At 38.4% G+C, this 23,870-nt stretch overlaps 1 protein-coding gene across 7 annotated transcripts in view; it reads left to right on the top strand.

Annotated features, from left to right (window-relative positions):
* WDR33 (WD repeat domain 33) overlaps positions 1-23,870 on the top strand; it is a 66,963-nt gene that overhangs the window by 12,778 nt on the left and 30,315 nt on the right. For 3 of the 7 annotated variants that reach the window (XM_027899306.1, XM_027899308.1, XM_027899309.1), the window contains exons 2-7: positions 4,620-4,843; positions 6,622-6,690; positions 7,121-7,225; positions 7,765-7,860; positions 8,326-8,477; positions 10,238-10,335. In XM_027899306.1, coding sequence (XP_027755107.1) covers positions 4,640-4,843; positions 6,622-6,690; positions 7,121-7,225; positions 7,765-7,860; positions 8,326-8,477; positions 10,238-10,335 — 724 coding nt within the window. In that variant the 5' untranslated portion in view covers positions 4,620-4,639. The other 4 variants (XM_027899310.1, XM_027899311.1, XM_027899312.1 and 1 more) reach the window with 4 other exon arrangements.

The following is a 23,870-nucleotide window of genomic DNA, read 5'->3' as shown; positions in this document are numbered from 1 at the left end:
TTTCTGTGTAAATCATATGGAATATACCAAGACTGTACATAAATCACATATTTTTCACGTGGTATTGAACTGTCTGTAAGTAGTGATGTATTTAATATAAGCCATGACTCTCTTTCTACAAGCTCTCCTAGTTTGGTGGGTTTATCTTGATTTAAACAGCCTAATTTGTTTTATTTTGATTTAATGAAGTTATGTGTGAATTGCTTTGGTTTCGTGACTCAAGTTGAAATCTGTCAGTTAATTTTCCAGACTTAATGCAAGATTCATTTTGACATCAAAAGAGAAACCATACCCAAAATAAGACGATAAGTAACAGTGCTACTACATTGAATGCCAGTATCATCCTTGTAGCCTTCTTTGAGTACATGACTTTAATGGTAACCATTTTCTGTAGTGGACTAATACTGTATGAGACTTTTTGCTTGTTTTAAAAAAGCAGAGAAACTCCCCAAATCCTTCTGTCTTGACTCCATGCTGGCATGGGTATGAGGTCATTTTCAGTTTTTTCCATTTTTAACTCTGTTCTCCAGAATGTCCCTCCAATTACTCGACAGCATTAGTGAACCTGCTGTTTCTGTGGCACTGCTAGGGAGAAATGAAGGCCTTACAATGCTGCAGGTGTAGTTGTTGACAGTTAAGGAACAGGGTGGACATTTTAGGTGCTGTCACAAGCTGCTTTAGTTCTGTTGTCCACTTTCATCTGCCTAATTCTCCCTGAACCATATTGTCTTTTATTTTTCTTTTCTTTTACCTCTGTCTTATTTGTCAGGTTTCTCATTCGTTGTCAACTGGCCTTACTCCTCGTGGTTTTGCTTCTGTAGTTTCTCCTACTCTTACTGTGTGCTTCTTTTAAGTTGTGTTTGGGATGGTTTTGGTCATCTTGTGCTAATTCTACTTCCAATTTCATGTCAGATATGCTTTCATTTATTCCTATTTTAATAGCATTTCCCCAGCTTTCGTCATCTTATCTGAAAAGTAGGCCCAGTTACTTACCTTGCGGTGTTACTGGGTGGCCCTGTATTTGCTCAGTGAATTAGTTAAATATTCTCTGTATATCCCCACGTACATTGATGCTTCAAAAGGTGTGAAAGCTGGTCAGCTTTGAAAGGGGTATTTGTGGGAACAGGAAGGGGGGAAACTGATAAGGATGTGTGGAAAAATGGTATACAAAAATTAACTTCACTGTTCAAATTGTGATGAGAGTATAAAGAACGAGAAGAAAATAGCAATTAATTGGTAACATTACTGTCCAGAATCAACAATATAAGAGCTGATCTGTGCCTGATGTTGGAAAAAGTCTTACTGTTGCTTCTAATTGTGTATATAAGGAAAAAATCAATTCTTCTGCTTAAATCCTGTTGATGGACTCTAAAATAAAAACAAAGTTTGGCACTTTGCCTAAAGTAGGAAATTGGATGTTACTGCACAGGATTACAGTGTCCTGTAATATTTGTTTGCATGTTTCTCCTCAGACTGTGAATATCAGAGGAGCTTTAGCGATAGACATGCTGAATGCTGACATGTAGTTGATAAAAAAGATCTTAAGAAGAGCCTGTTGAGGCACTGGTCTGTCCCAACAAAAGACCAAATATGATACTGGTAACTTAAATGGAGTATATGGCTCTGGAGTAGAGGTCTTTGGGAAAAAAAAGCTCTAATTTCAGTTGATAACTGATTCTGTACCAAACCCCTTCATTTCTAAAGCTGCTTTTAGAACCTTCAGTTGGTGTGTCTATACACTCACCTGTCTGTGCACACACTCTATTCACACATGATATCTGTGTTAGATGCAAATGTGACATGATGAGGATGTTATGTGGATAAAAGCAGAATATTTGAGGCAATTAGAAGAAAGTGGTTCTGAGCAGCTGGGTAAGCAAAACTTTTTGCAGAGTTCATAACTGCAGGTGGAAGGCTTTTTGTGATAGAGGCAGTGATCTAAAAAGTTGAAAAAACAGAATATAAACGCTTCATTTTCCTACTCCTGTGTCATCTCCCTTGTCGTGTTGTTGTAATTGTGATGCCACTTAACTGTCTTGTCATAATCCTGGATGTGGAAGGGTCTGTAGGCATGAAGAGGTGTAATTATCATTTTTATGCGTTTGGTCATATTTTAAACAATGATTTTTGCTCATGTGGATTAAATGTTAAATCCATGTTGTTTATGCTAATTTAAGATGGACACTACTTGCAGTAGTTTTGGGTGTCTCCAATCTAAATTGACTCACATGACAGCTAATGCTTTATTTACCAATGATGGTAATGCAGAAACTTTCTTCAAGAGATTTTTCTGGAAAATGAGAATAAAGTATCAACATTTTGCTTTGCGATATTTCCCTAAGAAGGGATTTTTATGTAGTGTTTTCTTGCAAATACAGCTGATCAAAGTGGTTTTGGAAGCCCCAGCATACAGCTTTGTCTGCATTCTTGGTCTCAGTTCTTGAACTTTATTTTTTACATTGCCTATAAGAGAGCACAGATGTGTGGATGTGTGGTTTTGAAAAAATACCTTTTTCCTCTGGTTTGAAGTAATGATTGGTATAAGGAAGTGTCTTCAGACTTGAGGGAGAGTAGTAGTAGTGCTGGAAAACTTGAATGCTGCATGTTTAATGCCAGCTTGTTCTGTTCATTTGAAGAAGCCACTTTTTCTTTTTTGATATAAACCCCCTATTACCTTTTTAATTCTACCTTTGAGTTTTAACACTTGAAACTTTCCGTTCAACAGTTTGATACCTTCTGCCACGTTGTAAAAGAATTGTAAGTTGTAGTGTTGGGGGCCCTTGATGTAATTCCTTCATGAGAAGGTTTGGATACCTTTTTCTTGCTCCAGGCAAGCTTAATGTTGTAGTACCTGTGTTAGAGTTGTGGTCTGGAGTGGGAGTGTGTGGGGGCAGATGTGGTGTCTGATTAGATAACCTGGTATTGGAGCTTCCAGGCAAATGAGCCTTTCAGCCACAGGATAAAGGTTTATTTTTGTCAGTTGCTCTCTCTCTCTCTCTCTCTCTCCTTCCCCTCCTCCTCCCAGTTACCACGTTGGTCTCATGAGATGCTCTACCTGCTGAAGGGGTTACGTTTCCTTTCCTAATTTAAGGAAACCTGCTGTTTCGGCTTGGACCTGTTTATCTTGAACGGAGAGGAGTTGTAATGGCTTTAGTTTGGTTTTCCCCTTGTCTGTGGAAGCTGCTTGTGTAGCCAGCAGCCAGCCAGGTGTTGTGGTGGCTTGGTTTGTAGCTGGCTCGTCACCCTTTGTTAACATTGGAAAGGAGTGTGAGCTCCCAAGTTTGCCAAGCTAATTCCTGCCCTGTACCCAACAAACTGCCTTAGGTTTATTCAAAGGGCAGCCTGCTCCTTGTAGTTAAAAAGAACCTCTTGAAAAGAATCAAACTCTGCACTGCTTTTAGACCCTCTCTTGTCTCTGGCATTTCTGTCTTAGCTTTATTTTGCTGTTTAAAAAATGGAAGTGTTTTTCAACTACTGGGATCCAAAAGCAAGATTTTTAAAACTGACAGTGAAGCAACTTTCCAGCTCTTTCATATTGAGGATATGAGTACTTTACCTAATTAGGAAAGTACATTAATGAATTTACAAACAGGTTATGCCATTTTTTTAAAAGAAATCTGCTATTTTATTTCCTTTCTTTTCATTAAGTGCATTTTGTTTTTGTGTAAACACTTAAGCCTTTGTGCAAAGGAGTTTCTCAGCCTTTTTGCATTCCCTTGATGACAGTGCCAGTTTATTTTGCTTTATAATATTTTTCAAACTGAGTATAGGATGTGGGGGAGAATACATTCAAAATCAAGTTTGAGCTTTTGTTGCTTCAATGTGTGTCACTACTTAGTCTGAAATCAGTATATACTTTAAAGACTCTGTATATTGTAGTTTCTGGCTCTGAAGAGGTTGCCATGAACTCGTAATGGAAGGATTTCACAGACTGAAAAATTAGGTTTTACACTCATTTCCCTCCATCAGAAAAATTCTGAATATTGGAATTTTTTGCCTGCCCCTCCACTTCCTTAACATTCTCAGTGAATTTTGTTGTGGGGGAAGTGAAGATCAATTACATTTATCAAACCTTGATCAAGATGTAATTAATTTATTTTGCAATAATGGAATTGAAAATATACCTACGGGTAGAATGAGATCTGTGGTCCATTTACGAGAAGTTATGTAGAAGGAATGTAATTTTGTTTTTAGGTATTGGAAAAAGATGTTGAGTCAGCCCTTGAAAACTTTTTGCCTTGTCAATAGGTAAATGAATTTGTAACTAATGTGGTGTTTCCTGTTTTTTATATTGAATCTGAAATATTATCTGTTGAAGGCTCTTGCTGTTTCTTGCATTTATTTGTACTGTTTCAGTGAGGACGTTCCTTTCCTGCACATTTTTAGTTTAGGGATGGTAATGCCAACTTACTACTGATGTGTTTCAATATCTCTTGATAGAGAAAAAAGGTACTTCCCTACTTTAACGTCGGCATTACATGGCACAGGGGAAGAAAAATAATTCTTCAGAGAATCCTGCAGCTGTTTTTTTGCTGAGAAGCGGCGCTTTATGAAGCCTTGTAAACTTAAATTAGGGGAGATCCTATAGCTGTGATAACCCTGTGTTTCGCTTCCTGCAGTTCTGGGAGGCGAGGGAGCCATGGCCACAGAAATCGGGTCTCCGCCGCGGTTCTTCCACATGCCGAGGTTCCAGCACCAGGCGCCTCGGCAGCTCTTCTACAAGCGGCCGGACTTTGCGCAGCAGCAGGCCATGCAGCAGCTCACCTTCGACGGGAAGCGCATGAGGAAAGCCGTCAACAGAAAGACCATAGACTACAATCCCTCTGTCATTAAATATCTGGAGGTCAGTTAATTAGCAGATTTTTTTGTTGTTGTTTTTGCCCAAAAACCTTTTTGACTTCCTGAAACGTGATTGTGCTTCTCGGTGTCCGTAAAACAGGCTGGAATAACAGGAGATCTGCTGCTGCAAATTCGACCGAAATGACACGAGCTTGTAAATTTGGTATATTATGAATAGAAAGGGGAGGTTGGTTTTTGGTACTAAAACTGCACGTGCAGCTAATTTTGTGTTTTGTATAAATGCCAGCTTTTACATTCTGTCTTGGAATTAGAAGTTGGAGGGCAATTGAGTGTCTTGGATGATATTCTGACTTTTCAGTGATCATAAAAACTCATTATAAATAATGTAGTTGTTCTTATTTTTGTTTTGAAATAGAAATTTCCCAAAATGGAAGAGGAAACATTACCCCTTCCTCTTAAAACCAGGGCACTAAAAGGTGTTTTCTCATTATTTTACTAAATGGCACTTCATCTTGCACTGTGGTGGTCTCTGAAGGTCCATTTCTGTACAGTTGATAAATACAGAAAAATTTAAATGAAGTTTTGTTGAAAAATTGCTTCTGTAAAAATGCTTATTTAGGTATCCTAATAGGGTGGCATTAATTCCTTAAAAAATAAAATTTTCTGATACAAGATTTATTCCGCAAGTACTGGGTGTTAGCCTAGAAGAGAGAGAATGAAATCTGTAAATACTGGAATTGTTGCAGCTGCAACAGCAATACTGCAAAAACGTGATGAAAGTAATTCCATCTGCTATGGCCAGTGCATGATTACAGCTTTTAGGTGTTGACAGTTGGAAGGTTTTCTTATTAACTTTATCTATTATCTTCTAAGATCTGAACACTCACCATTTTAAACATATTCTTATGTTTAAAATTCTATTTGTAGTGGACTTCCTAAAAAAATAGTTTTAGAAGTTCAGGACCTTTTTACTGTGCAGAAAAAAGAACTGTTTGTTAAAATTCTGTTTATTAAAGTAATAAAAAAAAAAAATCAGATTTCTATATGTCTTGGATGCTTACACAAAATTAGGATATACTAGAATTCCATTTCAATCCTGGCTTGAGTACTACCGATTTAATGTATTTCTATCAAGAAACCCAAGAAAAGTAGTTAACATGTAATTTGCTCTTGGCTTAAGAAATTGTAGCAAACTGTAGTAGCGTATGCTGGGAATGTTTTACCCAGAATTGTGACTTGAGTTTCCAATATGCACACAAATCCAAATTGGTAGAGTTTGAGGCAGGAAGCTGAAATAATTACTTTTATTCTTAATTAATGGTAAGTGTTTTTAAAAAGGATGTGTTCGACAGCTCCTAATATTTAACTGATTGAAGGCACTGTAATCCACACGTCTTCTCAGTTTCATCCATTTGAATGCGTTGTCTTTATGCTTGAGCTGCAGCAGATCCTTCTCTAGCTCGTGTTGCTCTGTGGGATTTCATGGGGAGTTCATCAGCACAGCTGCTACTGGTGTAAATCCTTACCCTGAACATACAACTTGGAAAGGGTTGAAGGTGCCTCTTTGGGAGTGCCTGTGAGCTTGGGCAGTACCACTTACCTGTGTCACAGTAACGTGCAGCACTTCAAACATTCCTGACTCCTTTGCTTATACCACACAAATTCCGCAGGTTTTTCTGAGTCCAAAGTCTTGATAGAGTTAATTCTAAAATCCTTGGAGCGCTTTGGAGTTTGCCAAACAGGCTCTCAGTGTGTTTCTTATTTTTTGTTATTTAAATGGAGTACACTGGTATGAACAAGGAGTTGTTTTCTTCTTTCCAGAATAGAGTATGGCAGAGAGACCAGCGAGATATGCGAGCGATCCAGCCTGATGCGGGATATTATAATGATGTAAGTGGAATTGTCTTATTCACTGATGAAGTTCTTCAGATAAAACTTGTCCAGAAAATGGGAAGGATTCTGCATGTCAGCTGAGGTTATTGTGTCTGCAAGAAGCTTAAAAGTTATGAAGGGTGGCTTCACTCTACATTATTTTCGGTTGGAATCCACGTAGAGAACCTGAAATTGGATAGGCTTTTTATTTCTGGACAGAACTCCTATAATGCACTGAGGTTGCAAAGCTGCTCTTGAAGATGCTCGTTCTGGATGCTTGAGTTGGTAAATCATGCAGACTTTGAAATGCTCCTATGGATTTATTTCTGATAATATCCCTGCAAATGACAGTCTTACTTTTCCAGAAATGAGTGTTCAGAATATGTGCTTTTCTTGAAGTTTCTGATTTACAATGTCATTATTACATCTTTTGTTTCGTCTCTTACAGCTGGTCCCTCCTATAGGAATGCTAAACAACCCTATGAATGCTGTGACGACAAAGTTTGTTAGAACATCTACTAATAAAGTAAAATGCCCAGTGTTTGTTGTCAGGGTGAGTACAGTGTTGGAATTACTTAGCGGTATTGTCTTAATTTAAATTAGACTGATTCTTAACTGAATAAAGAAACAAGGTGGTAGTTAAAGCATCTTCAAATAAAACTAGCATGTGGAATGCATGGACTACTTCTGTGTCCAGTCCTTCAGTGGAAGGATTGAAGAAAAGAAATAGTAGGGTCTGAGTACACAAGAGTTCTTACTGTGGATCTGAGGTGCATTTCCACTTTTCCCATCACATTTCAAGAGTATTGTGTAGTATAGATACTGGGTGCTTGAAATATGTTGATGCCAGTAAACCATTTCTTCTCTAGATTTTTTTCATGGCTTTTACAGTGGGCTTTGTCCTGTTGTTAAAAAAATCAAAAGCCCTCAGGCACAGTTCTGCTTTTTTGTCTATCTTGCATCCTCTAGAAAGTCATTTAGTTAATTCTGTTTCCACAGATTCCCTGAAGCAGCTCATGATTTACTTGAAGAATTTTGAAGAAATATTTGAATGTTATATTTGCACAGTTTAGTTAAATGTTTCTTTTGCAGTGGACTCCTGAGGGGAGACGTTTGGTCACTGGTGCATCTAGTGGAGAGTTCACATTATGGAATGGACTGACTTTCAATTTTGAAACAATATTGCAGGTAAATTAATCTATAAAAATTTCTGTATTTCCTTGAGGTCTTGGAGCATGTTCTAGGAACACATCTTCACCCTGCTCATCGTGGGTCTGTGGTCTGAGTAGTAGTGGGAGTCTTAGAGGTCTTTTATTCTGCTCTGACTCCATGTCAGACTGGCTACAGGCAATTCACGTAGTGCTTCTCATTCCGTCTCCATCTGTTGGACTAACTGTTCTCAAGAATATGATATTTGTAATAGTAAAGAAACACGTTGGAAACAAAATTAAGATACTGTAACTATTTAGAAGACCACTGTGTGCAGAGTAAGGCATTTTTCCCCTCCCTGTAACATCCTGAATGTAATTAGATCATCACTGTTCTCATCTCCTTGTTGCAACTGTTAAGTAGGAACTTTAGTAACTTCGGTGTTTGTGTGGATCAGATGGTATTTGAATGTGTTTGCTAGAAGTTTTGTTTCTGAATTTACAGGCTCACGACAGCCCTGTAAGGGCTATGACTTGGTCACACAATGATATGTGGATGCTGACAGCAGACCACGGGGGATATGTGAAATACTGGCAGTCCAACATGAACAACGTCAAGATGTTCCAGGCACATAAGGAGGCGATTAGAGAGGCCAGGTTTATACACAATATACCATTTTCTGTAGTACCTATTGCCATGATTAGACTGTTCTCTAAGTGTATTCTGGGTGCAGAAATGCATGGGTTCTGTCAGATTCTGGGAGACTTCATGCACCACATAAACACAATATTTCCTTTTGTTTCCACATTCTCACCGTTTTGCTGGCACCTTTCTGAATTAGTATTGTCCCAATATCCGCCTCTGCAATATGTTAGAGATGTATTTGTCTGCCGCATTTTGCACTGGTATTCTTTTCATTTTTATATGGTGACAATGTGTATCAGTTATTCCTTTTTATACGCACTGTGTAAGACAACAATTTCATTCCAAATAAAGAATTCAGTCTTTAATAATCTAACTGAATAAAATATAAAGCCTTCAGAAATAAAACACCTGCATAGTTCTCACAAAATAATAAAACACTAAATAAAGTGAAGAACTGCTTGGCTTGGTGAAGCCAAGACTTCCAGTAATACTAAATACCCACGCAGACTGCCACATACAGAAGTCTAATGTTAATACTAAATGGGTTCTTCAAGCTTGAAACTGTAAGAAAGCCATTGAAAAGAAGACTGTAGGATATTCTCTTGGTTCAGTGTTGATGCCTCAGTTGTGCAAATGTCTATATAAAAATGGAAGCTAAAGTGATACTATCAGTAAGATGGAAATGAAAGATGTTTCTAGAGCAAACCTGCATATAATCTTTAGTAAGATATGGAAATGTTTTTAAAGTAAGCCTGAAGAGAAGCTGCAGACTCAAAATGAAGCTAAAGCAGTGTTTCTATGGGTTCAGGTGCTGGTGATAAAGGTTCACTGCCACAAACCCACTTTCTATTAAAGTCACCATTTTTCTTGGATAAGGGTGCATTTTCTGCCAGAGTTTGGTTGTGAGAAGTGCTGACTTTGGATTCAGTTACTGTCTGACTGTCATGGCCATACACTGAATTTCTCTACTACTTTAAGCCCTTTCTTGATCATAAAGATCTAGGATTTCACAAGGGGCTCCCTCATGGTCTTTCCCTGCACCAGAAAAGAAGTGAGTGCCTGTCAGTTGCTGGAGATGTTCTGGCCCTGTTCACGTGGCTAAATAACTCCTTGCTTTTCCAGTGACTTTCATCAAGCAATGTTGACTGCTGAATCTGGAAGCTGCTTATATGTCTGTAGGATTCTTTCCATAGTTTTGGTGGACTATAATAAGAGGGAGTGTTTTCAAATTGCTCTTACAATAAGTGGTATGCTTGTTTTATGTAGTTTTTTTTTAACAGTTAATCCAAGTAGCATTTTCCTGTCACCAGCTTTCGCTTATTTTTTGCTTCTCTGCTGCAAAGCACCTGTGGCTGAAGAGGAGTTATTTTCCTAAGAACTGTTGTCTCTGCTTCTACCCAGTGTCACTTTCTTATGGTGTTGCCAAACATGACAATCTAGGGCGACAGTTACCAAATCATATTGATGTTGCTTCTCATCCTGCAGAGAAGGCACTGCCGTGGGCAGTCAGATAGGAAGGTGCTAAGAATAAACGACAGATTTTTTTTTTTCCCTCATTTGACAGGGGACTGCAATGCAATAAGTAATCCTGTGCTAAATTCATGTCTTGTGATGAAGTGTCGTTTGGCAGGCACTGTATTCACTTAAAAGTGCCTATGTTCAAATGCCTCCTTCAGTGTATAACACATAACAGTATAATTTTGCCCTGTCTGAGAAGCATAATCTGTTAAATGCTGACTTCTTTCCCCTGCTGTGTGTCTTCATGTAACAGTTTCTCACCCACGGATAATAAATTTGCTACATGCTCTGACGACGGCACTGTTAGAATCTGGGACTTTCTACGTTGCCATGAGGAGAGAATTCTTCGAGGTATGTGTACCAAAAGTACTGATTTGGGTATTTCACGAGGGGGAAAACCTTTTTTTTTTAACTAGGGGTTCACAATACAGAGGTATCAGCTTGTCTACAATTTTTGTCTTAAATGCTCCAAACAAGTTTTTGTTTGGCTGCTGCTGTAGGTGCCTTATCATATTCCAGTAGGCTGCAGTTCACAATGACATTACTCTGTTTACTGTCCACTTTAGCTCTAAACAGTAGAGGTGGGTAGAAAAACATTTTGCTGCTCCTAATTTGGTAGAAACAGCCATTTCTGAATCAGGAATACAATTATCTTTCTCTAGAGCTTAATCTTTGTGACCACTTTTACTTCAGAACACACATCTTCATGCAGAGGATTCCATTCTTTTCATGGGCGTGCCTTCCATTCTGATTTCTTCAGAGCGAGGTGGTTATTTCTCATTCCTTAAGAGGAGGAGAGTATTTAGGTAGAGAAAACAGGTAAATTTTCAGCACATCACACATAGCACAGGCAAATAATCCTAGCTTTGGTTAAATAGTTCTCTGTCCAGCATTTGCGTACACTAACTAACTTCGGATGCCTTTCCACTGGCCTTGAACTTTCTCCTTCTCTTGGTGCAATCTTAATGAGCAATAACAGTAGCTTCTGACAGCTAGTCCTCTCTTGCAGAAGATGTCAAAGGTACATAATTTAACAGGAGAATATATTAAAAACTGCTATGAGATTGGGGATTGTAGACTTGCAGATAAACTGCAAAGAAGGTATGCAATAAAAACCACGGTCTTTCAGTTTTAGGTGTGTGAGCTTGTGCTTTCCTAAAGAAAGGATTTTTTTTTTTTTTTTAATTGTACCTTCAACTTGGACCTGCATTCCTTATCTTATGAAGTTTCTTTTGATCTTGAACTCTCCCCTTATGTTGCTTTTAAACACCACTGCTTTGCAAAGACATTGGGCTCCTGCATTCTTGCAGTGATGATACTTTAACAGCACGTGTGCATAGGCGTTATGGTGATTATGTTTGCAGGACCTGGCAAGCAGATTCCTGGGTTATATCATTTACAGCTGTTATTCTGGAAGGCCCCAAACAGATTTGGGACTCTTTTGCTTGATCCTTTACAAAGAAATCATTCTGCACTAGATGTGTTCTGTGTCCTCCTCCAGGTTTGTGGTAACCATGTGGAGGGAATGGGGATTGCCTCCAGGCAGAGTAGCCAAGGGTATAGAAGTCCCTCCACTTCTACACTCTTTCAGCATTCTACATAAAGTAGGAGGAGTAAAGCATTGAATTTAGGCTATGGAGAAGAGAACTTGCATTACATTTTCTTCTTTTACCTGGTGTATTTTAGCATTGTAATTGTGACTGGACCTCAAATAGAATTATCCTTTCATTTCTAAGAGTTTATACATCTCAGTATACTATTTTTAGTTTGCACAGTAGTTCTGTAAGTAATACCTTTTCTTCTACTCATTATCTTCTCACATTTCATCTTTTGTGTAAATTGGAAGTGGTTTGGAAACTTTATATCTGGACAAAATTGGACAGGACAGATTATTCCTTGTTTCTGCTGTCAAGTAAGCAAAGAAAACCCAAACTTCAACCCAAACAACACCAGCATAAAAATCTCCCCAACAAAGCAAAATAATACCAAAACCCCTGATTGCTGGGAGTTGGGAGGATGTTTCTGCAAACATACAGGTTTGCTTTGGCTTTGGTCTCTGATGCCGTTTTTAAGTACGGTCAGAAGACTTATTTGAAAGAACTGGATGGGTAACCATTAAGTAGTTTTCTTGGTGGAAAACACAAGCCTTTCACTTTGTTATTTGGAGTTTAGAGCTTATGGCTTTAGGTTACTTATCCTCAGCTTTTGGCTTCTCCACTTGCATTCTGCTTTTACGTATTTAGGAGTATGACCTGGAATACTTCCCTTAGTACAGCCCTCAAATTGTGTAAAAACTCATGCCATTGCCATCCAAAGTAAGTGATCTGTAAATTAAAATTCTAGAGCCACTACATCAAAAGGATTTTGTTATGTACAGAAATTGTTTAGATCAAATACCACATGGAGGAAGGGTTTTTATTTCCCACTTTCGCACGTCATACAGCTGTTCTGGATAATATTGGTGCTGTGAAGTTGAAGGGGTTCTACAGTGTCGTTTAGATCCAGAGCTTTGTTTCATGTATTAAGATATTCTTCAGGTTATCACACTGAATTATAAAAAATAACTATCAATTTGCAGTCAGATGTATTTATGGAAAAGATTAGCACTCACGGGGATAATTTATCAATAATATTGTTATTCCTACTGATTTACAACAACAGATTAAGGAGCATATTTAAAAAAAAATTTTTTTTAGGGTTTTAATGCTAAGGAGTGCTTTTAAAGCAGTTCTGTAAAGAGCATTAAAGTTACTGGGATACACTTTGCTGATACAGAAAAGACAAAACTCTGTAGACTTACTACAGGCCCTTTTGCTTGCACTGGAATAAACTTATCATTATTCCTGTTATTTAATGAAATGGTGCCCTTAAAACTGGTCTGAGGCAACAATTGTAACCTTCTGAAGAGTATTGGAAAAACAAGCAGCAGTGGTAGATTACAGAGGATGACTTGTTAAGGTTTTCCTGGAGTTTTTTCAGCTGTCTGTAATAGGCTATGCATTTTTTTCAGTAGTTAAACCCAGGAATACCTGTGCTTCATGAGATACACTTATTAACTGTCTCCAGCTCACTTTTATTTTGTCAAAATGAAGATAAAGAGAATACCCTGTTTGGTCCTTCATACATAGTGCCAGAAGTTTTGGATCTCTTTTCTTCAGTCTCCAAGTCTCTTTGCTGTCCAGCTTTTCACTGATTTATATGGAGTTCAGACATTTTGTTAGAAATACATGCAGAGTTATCAGGCTCATTTTTCCTAGAGAAATAAATAGGATTAAAATCTTTGCCTTAGGGAACCATCTTTAAATAATTACAGTGAATTTCCTTGAAAGAACTTGAAGGTAAGGGAAATGGCATTGAGTGTCAGGAATGGCATTGAGTCAGAGAGTGCTCATTCTCCACAGTCCAGGTCCTGCCTGGTGTCTCTCTTAAAGTAGAAGTGCTGTGCTCCTGATATTGGAGCTTTTTCCTATGTTAATTTCTGGCATGATGCCATCTTGATGGTAGCAAGTGCAGTTTGGTGCACTTCCCAAAATAGGTTCCCTGGAACCTCACTGATGTTAAAACTGTTCTTGTTTAAATAAGACGTGGAAAACAGGCTGTAGTATAGCAACATGGTTTTCTCACTACAGTAATCTGTGACTCTGAAAGGCATTTCCAATAAAACACTGTCAGGTCTTTTGTGTAAACAGCTGCAGTGAAGTCCAGGACATCACATGAACATTTCTGTAAGAACATACACGTTGATGGCTTTGAGTAATGCTGAAAACATCCAGTGAAAAACTGGATGCAGTAAAATCTTCTTGTCCCTTTATGTCTATTGAGAAATTAGTGTTATTTCTGATTTTTCCGTGTGGCAGTGACTCTTTGGGTCTGGGCTGATGTATCCCTGAGAATATTTTGGGTAGGTTATTAATAAACACATGATTCCTTAATTTTTTCTCTCAGCATGAGACCGTGAGCTAAGAGGCTTCACATACATTTTGAATTTCTCAGTTCCACTGTCCTTCCTTCTCCTTCCTTCAGTCACCCAGAATCCAGTAGAAATGCATGCCTGAGATGACTGTAATGTTTTTATTCTGAAGTGTAGATGAGCACTGTGCTCCCAGGATTTCAAAGGTTGCCTGCCTTAAATAGGTCTTTTGGGGAGGATAACTCCACGCAGCTCCCTGAAGGATGGTAACCCAGGCTGTTTAAAATACTTCGTAGATAAGTTTTTCTTTTTTCTAACCCTAAAATAGAGTAATACACTAACTGATCTTTCAGCCAACATGGTAGACTTAGCAAAAAATTTTTCTTATCCTAACTTGAACATAAAAACAATTGAGATTTCATTATATTCTGTCTGGATTTAAAATTTGCAGTTTGTAACAACGTGTAATTCTTAACCCTATCACCTACAAAATAACATGTATGTATTACATGCAGAAGTCACAGGTAAACAGACTTTTCACCTGCTCACAGGTGTCTGCACATCTAATCATACTTAAATAGCGGTAGAATTTTTTATTTTTTCCTTCCTTCTACTCCACTTCTGGATCTTTGTTAGCAAATAACGTACCATGAAGTCTCTTCAACTGTCTAAATCTGTTGTATGGTTTGTATTCTCTGCCTGAAAGTCAAGGATCTCTTTCTTCAGAGTTTTTGACTTACAATTCCTCAGTCAAATTGCAAATCCTGTACTTAAATTTGTAGGTGAGTTCCATAGTTAAAAGGAACTACATCTTCAGTTTGGTCCCTTGCTTTAAACATGCATTAGTAACCAGCTCTTACCCTTGATGCAAGTAGCTTCTAAAACTCTTCCCTTTTCCTGGAAGGTAATTGAACTCTACATTGGATAATTTAAAAGAAAAAAAAAATCCTGATATTGCTGTTTCCATCTTTCTTCCCTTTATCTGAGGTCTTTCTTTTGTTGTCCTTGTCTCATCAAGGAGAGAAAATGCAGCAAATTCCAGAAATGCATGTATGTTGATACTGTGTTTCTTGTTTAAACCTTCAGCTTTTGTGTGAGGGTTGTTTCTTTGTACTGTTGGGATTTCAGGTGTCTCTAATAGGTCTTCTAGTTCTACTGATGCATCCCTGCATGAGTATTAGGATGAGATGAGACCTGGCTCATACTGGCACCAGCCATATGAATCTAGAGAAGGAAAGTCCTGGAATTTTTGAACTTAAAAACATGAGCTGTTTTGAAATGCTGGTTTTAGACCAGTTCACTCTCCTCTTTGTCGGTGAGTTTTAGTGTCACAGCTGGTGTTGCGGGTCTCTGATCTTCCTGAATCTTTGCTGCCAAAGCCAAGCTGGCGATGGGGGGAGGGATAAGTTGCCCCTAACTCAGTTGAGGTACAGCTGCACTCTGAATGGCTGTGCTTTTCACATGTGTTAGGCACAAGAAATGGTAAGGATCTTGCCATCAGTTGTGACTTCACGTGGAATTAAACATAGTATGGCACAGTACTCTGTGCAGGAGTCAGGATCCACCTGCAGTGAGTGCCACTGGGGGAGCAGTGACTTTGTCCCCAGCCCCTGTTCATAGTTGTGGAGGAAGAAAAGAACTTTTTTAAGGGGATAACATTGGTACTAATGATAAAATCCTGAACTACAGAGGTATTTGGATGTTGATGCTGAAATGGTCCCCATCTTCCTTTCTCAGCACAAGTGTGGTTGTTGAAAAGGAGACAGGCTGGGTGCATTAAGGATGGTGGTTTCTTAGTATCTGCTCACCACTGTTTGTCATAGCAAAGGTTCTCAGCAACAACACAAAAATCATCTGAGTTACCCTTCTGCCAGTTATGTTAGTAACTCATCTCTGACAAAGTCTTATGTGCATAAATACTCAAAATTGAGTGCTTAATTAATTATATTTTTAATGGAATCTTTTATCTGACATACCATTTCTTAAGAGACCATAGATAAAATAAAGCCATTTCAGAATAAATGGTGGAAGTCTACAAAAAAATCAAAAAACACAACTCCTTACTGAAAATAATCCATGTCAGTGCTTAAAAACTTCCCTTACAGGCTTCTTAACACCACTTTTCTTTTGTGTGTGGGTTGAACAGAGTACTTTTTAATTTATTTTTATCTTTTCTCTTTTCATATCATTTAGTTATTGTACTAAAAGCTTTTGTGCATCTCGGTAAGCACAGACTTTGTAAAGTGTTTGGTGTTTTCTTTGCGTCATTTAAATTCTACATACTTTAGTTATTTCCTGTTATTTTACATTTAACTCTGAGTGCTGTTGTGACTTGAGTAGTGAGACATTTGGCAACAAGTTTTATCATATGGGAGATATTCTTCCATACCTGCCTGGTATTACTTTCTCGTGAGAAAGCTGGTCCTCCTCATGCCACATTGCATTTATAGGAAGACACAGAGTCAAAATTGAAACTGGGGAATGTCTGAAATGGGGTTGTATAGCAGACCAGGAGAAAAGGGATAAATAATAATCCTGAAAAAATAGGGTGAAAGGATAGGAAATGGAAGGAAAGTGTGGAAGATGTGTCAAAATGAAAAAAAAATTAATAAAAACAACAGCTCCTATAAGGATTGGAAAAGCTGCTGGCGATGTGAGCATGGAGATGACAGTGAGGTGTGATGGAACCTCACAAGTCACGCTCTGGGTGTTGTGGGGATAACTCAGAGCAACCTCAGTTGCTGGAGCAACCAGAGAAGGGTTTGTGGCTGAATGAGACACTCAAGTACAAGCGGACAGTGTAGAATGTGCCAAGAGTGTCTGTATCTGTAATAATGGTATCCATAATATCTTTTAAATTTTATGTTCTGTGTTGTGATTCTTGGAGACTCAAGTTGATGTGTTGGAGTAGAGTTAGGAACACACTCTATTTGTTTGGAAGATGAGCATGGAGTGAATCATAGAATAAGCTGAGTTGGAAGGGACCCATCAGGATCATCAAGTCCAACTCCTGGCCCTGTGCAGGACATGCCAAGACTCACACCCTGTGCCTGAGAGCATTGCCCTAACGCTTCTTGAGCTCTGTCAGCCTTGATGCTGTGGCCCCTGCCCTGGGGAACCTGTTCTGTGCCCAACCACCTTCTAGGGGAAAACCTTGATATCCAACCTAAACCTCTCCTGACTCAGCTCCAGCCATTCCCTCAAGTGCTGTTACTGATCACAAGAGTAAAGAGATCCCTCTGCTTCCCCTCGTGAGGGTGTTGAAGATCACAATGAGGTCTCTCCTCAGTCTCCTCCAGGCTGAACAGACAAGTGCCCTCAGCTGCTCCTCATACAGCTTTCCCTCCAAACCCCTCCCTATCCTCGTTGCCCTCCTTTGGACACTCTAATGGCTTAATGTCTTTTTTAGATTGCGGTGCCCAAAACTGCCCCCAGAACTCAAGGTGAGGCCACCTCAGGGCAGAGCAGAGCAGGACAATCCCCTCCCTGGCCCGGCTGGCCGTGCTGGGCCTGATGCCCCCAGGACATCAGGGCTGCTGACTCGTGGCCCACTGGAATCCACCAGGACCCCCAGAGCCCTTTCCTGGCACTGCTTTCCAGCCTCTCATTCCCAGTCTGTCCATACACTCAGGGCTGCCCCATCCCAGGTACAGAATCCGACACTTTCCTTTGTTAATCCTCATGCGGTTGGTGGTTGCCCAAGTCAGTGCTATTTTATTAAGGGAATGATGCCACCATTAGTGTAACAGGAGAAAGCTGTTTCTGCCACCCGATAAAAACTCCTTATGTTGTTTAGTAAGAAGTTTATTACTAAGAAGTAATGTGGACTTTATTTTTAAGTTTTGTAAGTTTAACAGCTCTAAAGCTGAAGTATCTTAAAGTTGCTCCTGAGACCTAAGGCCAGCTCTGGATTACTTCACTGGGGAATATAATGAAAGCACACGTCGCATACTTCTGCAGAAAGTAGAGTAAGCAGGCAAGCATGTCCTCAAAGTTCAGTGCCAGAACTTTCCAAGTGACTGATCCTCATCTCACAGTGAAAATACAACTTGTCATTTAGTTCTGCTACGTGCAGATAAAGGCTTATTGTTGAAAACAAAATACTTCTCAAGGGAAGACATTTTGATTTTGCTGCTGAAAGTATACACGTGTCTTGCAGGTAAAGTAACCTCGTTGGAAGTTTTGTATATTCATATTTTATAGTAGGAAGGATTTTGACAGGGTGGGGTTTTGTTTTAATTTAAAAGTGTCTGGGCTGTTAAATGTCTTAGCTTGGCAGAAGCACATCTGTAAGCATGACAAGTATAGCTATACAGGAGAAAGCTACAACTTCTCTAAATACTTTTATCTTATAAAGAGTTTCATAGACTAAGTTTAACGTTTCCACCATCCCAGACAGCCTGGATTACTATTTGTAGTTGTTATCTCAGTGGAAGCATCTGATATTTGCAGTTCTGAAGGCCATTATTTTGATACACTACACAAGCTGCCGAGTTCTGGCTTGTGTTGAACAGTTTAATGAGTGGGTTAGTTATGTATTTTTTTAAAATACAATATTTTTTAAATACAGTATTTCTCATAGTGTGTATACATTGATTTTGCCCCCATAGAGATATGTAGGTAGGTAGAGCAATTCCAGATGGAACTACAGCCACATAGAGAAGTGCTTATATCACTGCAGTTTAATTTTCTGGCTTAGAACAAGGCAAGAACTGCAATTATTTTACACATACTGTTATTGAAGATAGAAGGTAATCTTTATCTGGTTTCGACCATTCATGGAGATTTTGTTTGAACCTTTTTGTTCACCAGTTATCTTTTAAAGGGAACTTACCACAGCTGTATGAATGTGAGCCTGAGCTGAGACACTGAAAGTTAACTATAACAGCACTCCAAAATGTGCTTCTACCAAGTCACCGCGATCTCAGAGAGTAAACTTAAAGCTTTCATTCAGAAAAGCTGGGGAATATGTTACCTTAGCTGCTAAAATTGGGAAGAAAAATACCTTTTGGTAAAAAACAAGCCCAGCTGCTGGTGTGTGCTGACAGAGGTGTATTTTCTACCATATGTACAACAGGGTTTTTTCTTTGCCTTTTCATTTAGAGTGATAGAGCTGAAAATATTTTACATGTTATATTAAAGTCTTACATATTAAACTTCCATCACTTCAAAAAACCCTCCCTCTAAAAAGAGTCATAATACCTTATAAATTAGTAACTAGAATACTACTGTAATAACTGTAAGTATTCTGGTTCTCAAAGAGTAGAATGAATTGAAAATGTAGCTCAGCATCTAGTCTATTATCAGTAGTGTATGCTGGGGAAATCAAGTCTAAATAATTATACAGTCCTTTCATGTTTGAACTTTTCTTTATAGCTGACTTCTCTTTTCTCCAAGATAGCCCTATTCTGCTTTGTTTTTCTCTCTGTGTTGAGATTTAAGCAAGGAGTAGCTCTGATAAGCATTTACCATCCTCAGAATTTGCACAGCAAGACTTTCTTGCTTAACATAAGACCTTGAGATCTATTTTTCATCAAAGGTTGAGATTCTTTCCGGTTCTATCAATAATCACTACACTGAAGGATTAAAAAAACCTGAGAGTCATCTTTGAATTGAAGGAAGAACTGATATTCCACTCCACTCCCCAACTTTCTGTAGGAGAAACTTGTTCCAAGATGAAGCACAGAGTAAAACATTTTTCTTTGAAAAGAAAATTTTAACAATTGCTTTTTTAATAGGGAGATGCATAGCACAGATTGATGTGTAGATAGTATTCTTAGGTAAGTAATTTCCCACTTAAGTACAAGTTTAATGGGTATGCCCAGAAATTCAAATGAGTTCAAACTCATTTGATGTTCCAAGTATGTTGCCATTATAAAAATAGATACTACAGTAAAAAGTTCTGAAGAAGAAAATATTTCAATTTATTTCCTTTTCTAGTCCAGCGGAAAATACATTTGAAAGGCCACTTTCACTGCAGAGATGATCTCACTTTCAGGGTCTTTTTTTTTTTTTTTGCCTTTTCTCGTACTAGTGCAGTAGAAGAGGGATAGTTTTGCTTAATTCTAGGTATTGTGCAGCCTCTGCCCCTGGAGGTTTTCAAAATAAACCTGGATAAACCCCTGAGTAACCTAGTCTGACCCCATAGCTTTGAGCAGCAGGTTGAACAAGAGACTTCTGAGATTTCTTCAAACCTGCTGTGATCTCAGGATACTGAATTCCCCTGTTTTGCCAAAGGACAAACTAAGGAACCAGAAATCCTGATGATGTAATTTTTAATTACCTCCAGCTGTCCACTAGTATATGGGACATAAGGAACAGGCCTTCAAGATATTATCAAAAGTTCCTTATTTTTTTAGTTCATTTTTATTCCAGCTTTTAACGTGGTTGAGGAAATGCACAGTATTTGGATTGAAAAGATTTCATGTTTTTCAGAATACATATACATGTTTGATCATTCCATAGTGACTAATCATATGTTAGACATAATCATCACTGAGGTTTCAGAACTTGCCTGGTGTCTCACAAGCATTATAAACTTGTTGTAAAGAAGATGGAAGGTGTGACAGTGTGTTGTCAGCATCTTCAGAGCTCCTGCTGATTATGTAGTAAGTGAGGTAAAATAATACTTACAGATATATACTGTCCATATGTAATTATGTTTGCATATATAATTTTTATATATGTCTTTATATAAAATCCTATATAATGGTCCCCAGTGGCACATTTTGTCGCCTTAATATTTGTTTGCTGCTTTCTTTTCCATTTTAAAATGATTCAGTCTTGGAAGAGATTGTGCCAGTAGAGTTGTAAAGCTCTAATGCACATGCACAATTAGATTGAAAGTGTTTGCTTTAAAAGAAAAAAAAATAGAAAATAGCAATTTAGGTAAATGCTTTACTCCCTGAACTAGGGCAGCCCAGGTTTGTCCTTGTGCATTGGTGTTCCTGAAGATGCATTTCTCTAAATCGCATTTCCATGGGGTCATAAGTAGACCTGCTGTGTTTGCAAATATCAGCCTTCACATCCAGGTGAAATAGGTGTTGGAGAATCTTTTTTTCAACTCTTTCTTTCAAGTAAAAGCTGGTCTCCAGAGTATATTTCACTGTTCATACCCACTCCTAATCCAGGTCTTGACTGACTTTAATGTAAACCAAAATTACTTATTTGTTGAGTTTTAAGCGTATTAACAGAAGACTGCACATTAATAAATAGTATTTTGAGACTGCAGTTATCTTAAAATTAATAAAAAATAAATATTTAAAGTTGCTTTGTCTTAAAACATGAAAAGTACAGGCCAAGAAGAGTCCTGCCTTTTCTTTACGTCTGCCTTCTGTTCTTTCTTATCCATGCATAATTCATAGGCAGAAATAGTGTTTTTACTTAGACCAGCTGATGTAGTGAGAAAAAAGGGTAGGGTTTTGTTGTTTGGTTTTGGAGTTTTTTTTAAAGACCGCACCAACCTTTCTAAAGGATGCAGAAACTCATTTATTTTAGGTCAGCTGATGAAGATACCTTTTCCCTACAGATCTTGCTTTATGCTCTTAAATCCTCAACCAAAAATAATTCTTTGTTGCTTTCCTAGCAGGACCTTGCCTACTTAAAATGAATGTGAAAGGTATTTTCTCTTTAGCAATACATACGTTCTCAAAACTATTATTCTCTTGGCTACTTTGCTAAATTTAGTCCTTAGGAATATTGAAAATGTTGATGAATATGGATTTCTGTCGATTACCGTTCTCCTTTTGGAAGTCACTCTTCTCCAGGGGCTTAGAAGGGAGCACATGGTATTAAGATTAGGAATGTAAAAAGCTAAATGAAATCGGGCAGTTCTTTTGTTGCATTAAAAATGCTCTGCAGTTACATTGCGGAGATCTTTGGGCAAAGGTAGGTTCTTTGTTTCACGCTATTCCCAGCTTGTCAGGAGTATCCTTTGCTTCTGAAGGAATGGAGAAAAAAGGAATCATTCCAATCACCTTTCAGTCACAAGCGTGCTAGATGTGTCATTTCTGAAGTACATATTGCATTTGCTGACAGTTTTAAACAGGGCTTTTCTAAAAATGCAATCAGGAATTTTAATGCTTTCATTAAACTTCAGAATTCCTGTGATCACGTTATAAAACTGGAGTGGTGGAGGCTTTAAATAGCAGGGGCAGTCCTGCCAGCTGTATTTGTAGAGATGGAGCCACTCTTTCCTGGCTGAAAAACACACCCTGCTGTCTCAGAGGCTTTGTACACCCTGCCTGCTGCTCTGCCACTGCCATTTTCTTTTCCCTACATCACGGAATTCTTCAAGGATTATCCAGTCTTCCTCCCTAAGAGCACTTACCGTGAGTGTTTCAGTCTACCATTTCACCGTGAGGATTTCTGTTCCCAGTAAGTCTGGATGGAAGTACTGGCAGTTAATCTGGATTTTGCACAATGGTTGAAGTTTCATTATTTCCCGCAGAACTCTGTCCTCTCTGGTGTCCTCACTCCCACAGCAGTTGACTGAAATTCTAAGAAGGTTCTAAATAATTGGGGTTTAATCCACAGAAATTACTGGAAATACCAGCAGCTGTTTCCAACCCATTGCATGATATCTGTTTACCAAATTGATAACTTTTGTTCCAACAGAATGTTGGTATTTGGATAAGGTTTTTAACTTTTTTTTTTTTTTTTTGCAAGCTGGAATAATTTACTTTGCAATAAGTTTACTTACTTTAACTTGCTTTGCAAGTAAGGAAGAGGCATGAGACAAGTTTTCCTGAAAAATACTTAGCAGCAGCAATTATCACAGGTATCTAACGAACATAGTTCAGTATTGGTATTTGAATGTGGGGAATGTAAATTCTGATTGAATTTGACTTCAAATTAAAAGTGCCATGCTAAAAATCTTAGAAATTGACATTGCATTTACTAGACGTGAAGAGTATCACTGTTTTTCCTGATGTGTCTGCTCTTTGCAATCCTTGCACAGAAAGGAGGACTCGAGCTTAGGAGTGAAAAGTTAATTAATTTTTCAGTTTGTTGCAGTCCATGGCTCTTGGATCCCAGTTACTACAAACTGGACATCTGCAGGGTAGCAAACCCTGTTGCTGGTTTAAGGTGACATGTTCTACTGACCAGATGTCTGATAAGACTAGTTCCAATCGGCCTGAATAAATTATCTGTTAGTGAAAGGTGATAAATTGTGCAAATAATCTGGAAAATCTGTTCCACTTCCCCTCTCCACGAAAAGTTTCTCTTCATTCACACAGTAGCAGAAAAGTCTTCCTAAAACTGTCTGATAGGCAAACCAGGCTATGTAGCTTTTATACAACCATAACTTTGTAAAGGTCGATGTGCTTGTACAAGATAGCAGAACTATTTTGCTGCTGCTTTGCCATAGAACATGTGTCATGCAATCTGCATCTCACTGCAGAACTAAACTCTGTGGGTTCTGTGAGAGGTTCATTGGTCCAAAGGCACAGCCAGAGCTCAGGGAACTGCTGCTGGAGTGAGTCCCAGTGAGCAGTGTCTCCAGTAGATGAAGAGCCTGTTGTTCCTAGAGCCAGGTGTTTCCCAGCCTTCTCTGTACCTGCTGTACCTTCTCCAGTGTAGTCTTATTGTAGTTGGTCACATTCATAACACACTGACATTTGTAAAACTGCATCTTCCAGCAGCAGATAATCCACAGGGGAGTACGTATTCCAAAAACAGAGACCAGCCTAATGGAGGTGTATTCTGTGTACTAAAGCAATATTTGTATTTTACTTGCACTGAAAATAAACTGTTGATGTGGGATTATACCTGTTAAAGCTTCCTTTTTTTTTTAATGTTAACTTTTTAAGGTTAAAAATGCACTTTGCTTCCCAATACAGGGTTGCTGTGTTGACAGAAACATTAAAAAATCAAAATGTAAATTTGGCAGAACTGTTATCTTGCATCATTTTGCCAACAAATATATTTCTGGTTTTTCAGTTTCCTCAGTATATTACTTCAGTACCAATGGCAT

This window comes from Empidonax traillii, unplaced genomic scaffold, assembly GCF_003031625.1.
Source record: "Empidonax traillii isolate 1590-97213 ecotype Southwest subspecies unplaced genomic scaffold, ASM303162v1 scaffold657:size717538, whole genome shotgun sequence".
Taxonomy (NCBI): domain Eukaryota; kingdom Metazoa; phylum Chordata; class Aves; order Passeriformes; family Tyrannidae; genus Empidonax; species Empidonax traillii.
Note: the sequence above shows the minus strand (reverse complement) of the source record. Positions and strands in the feature narration are given on the sequence as shown.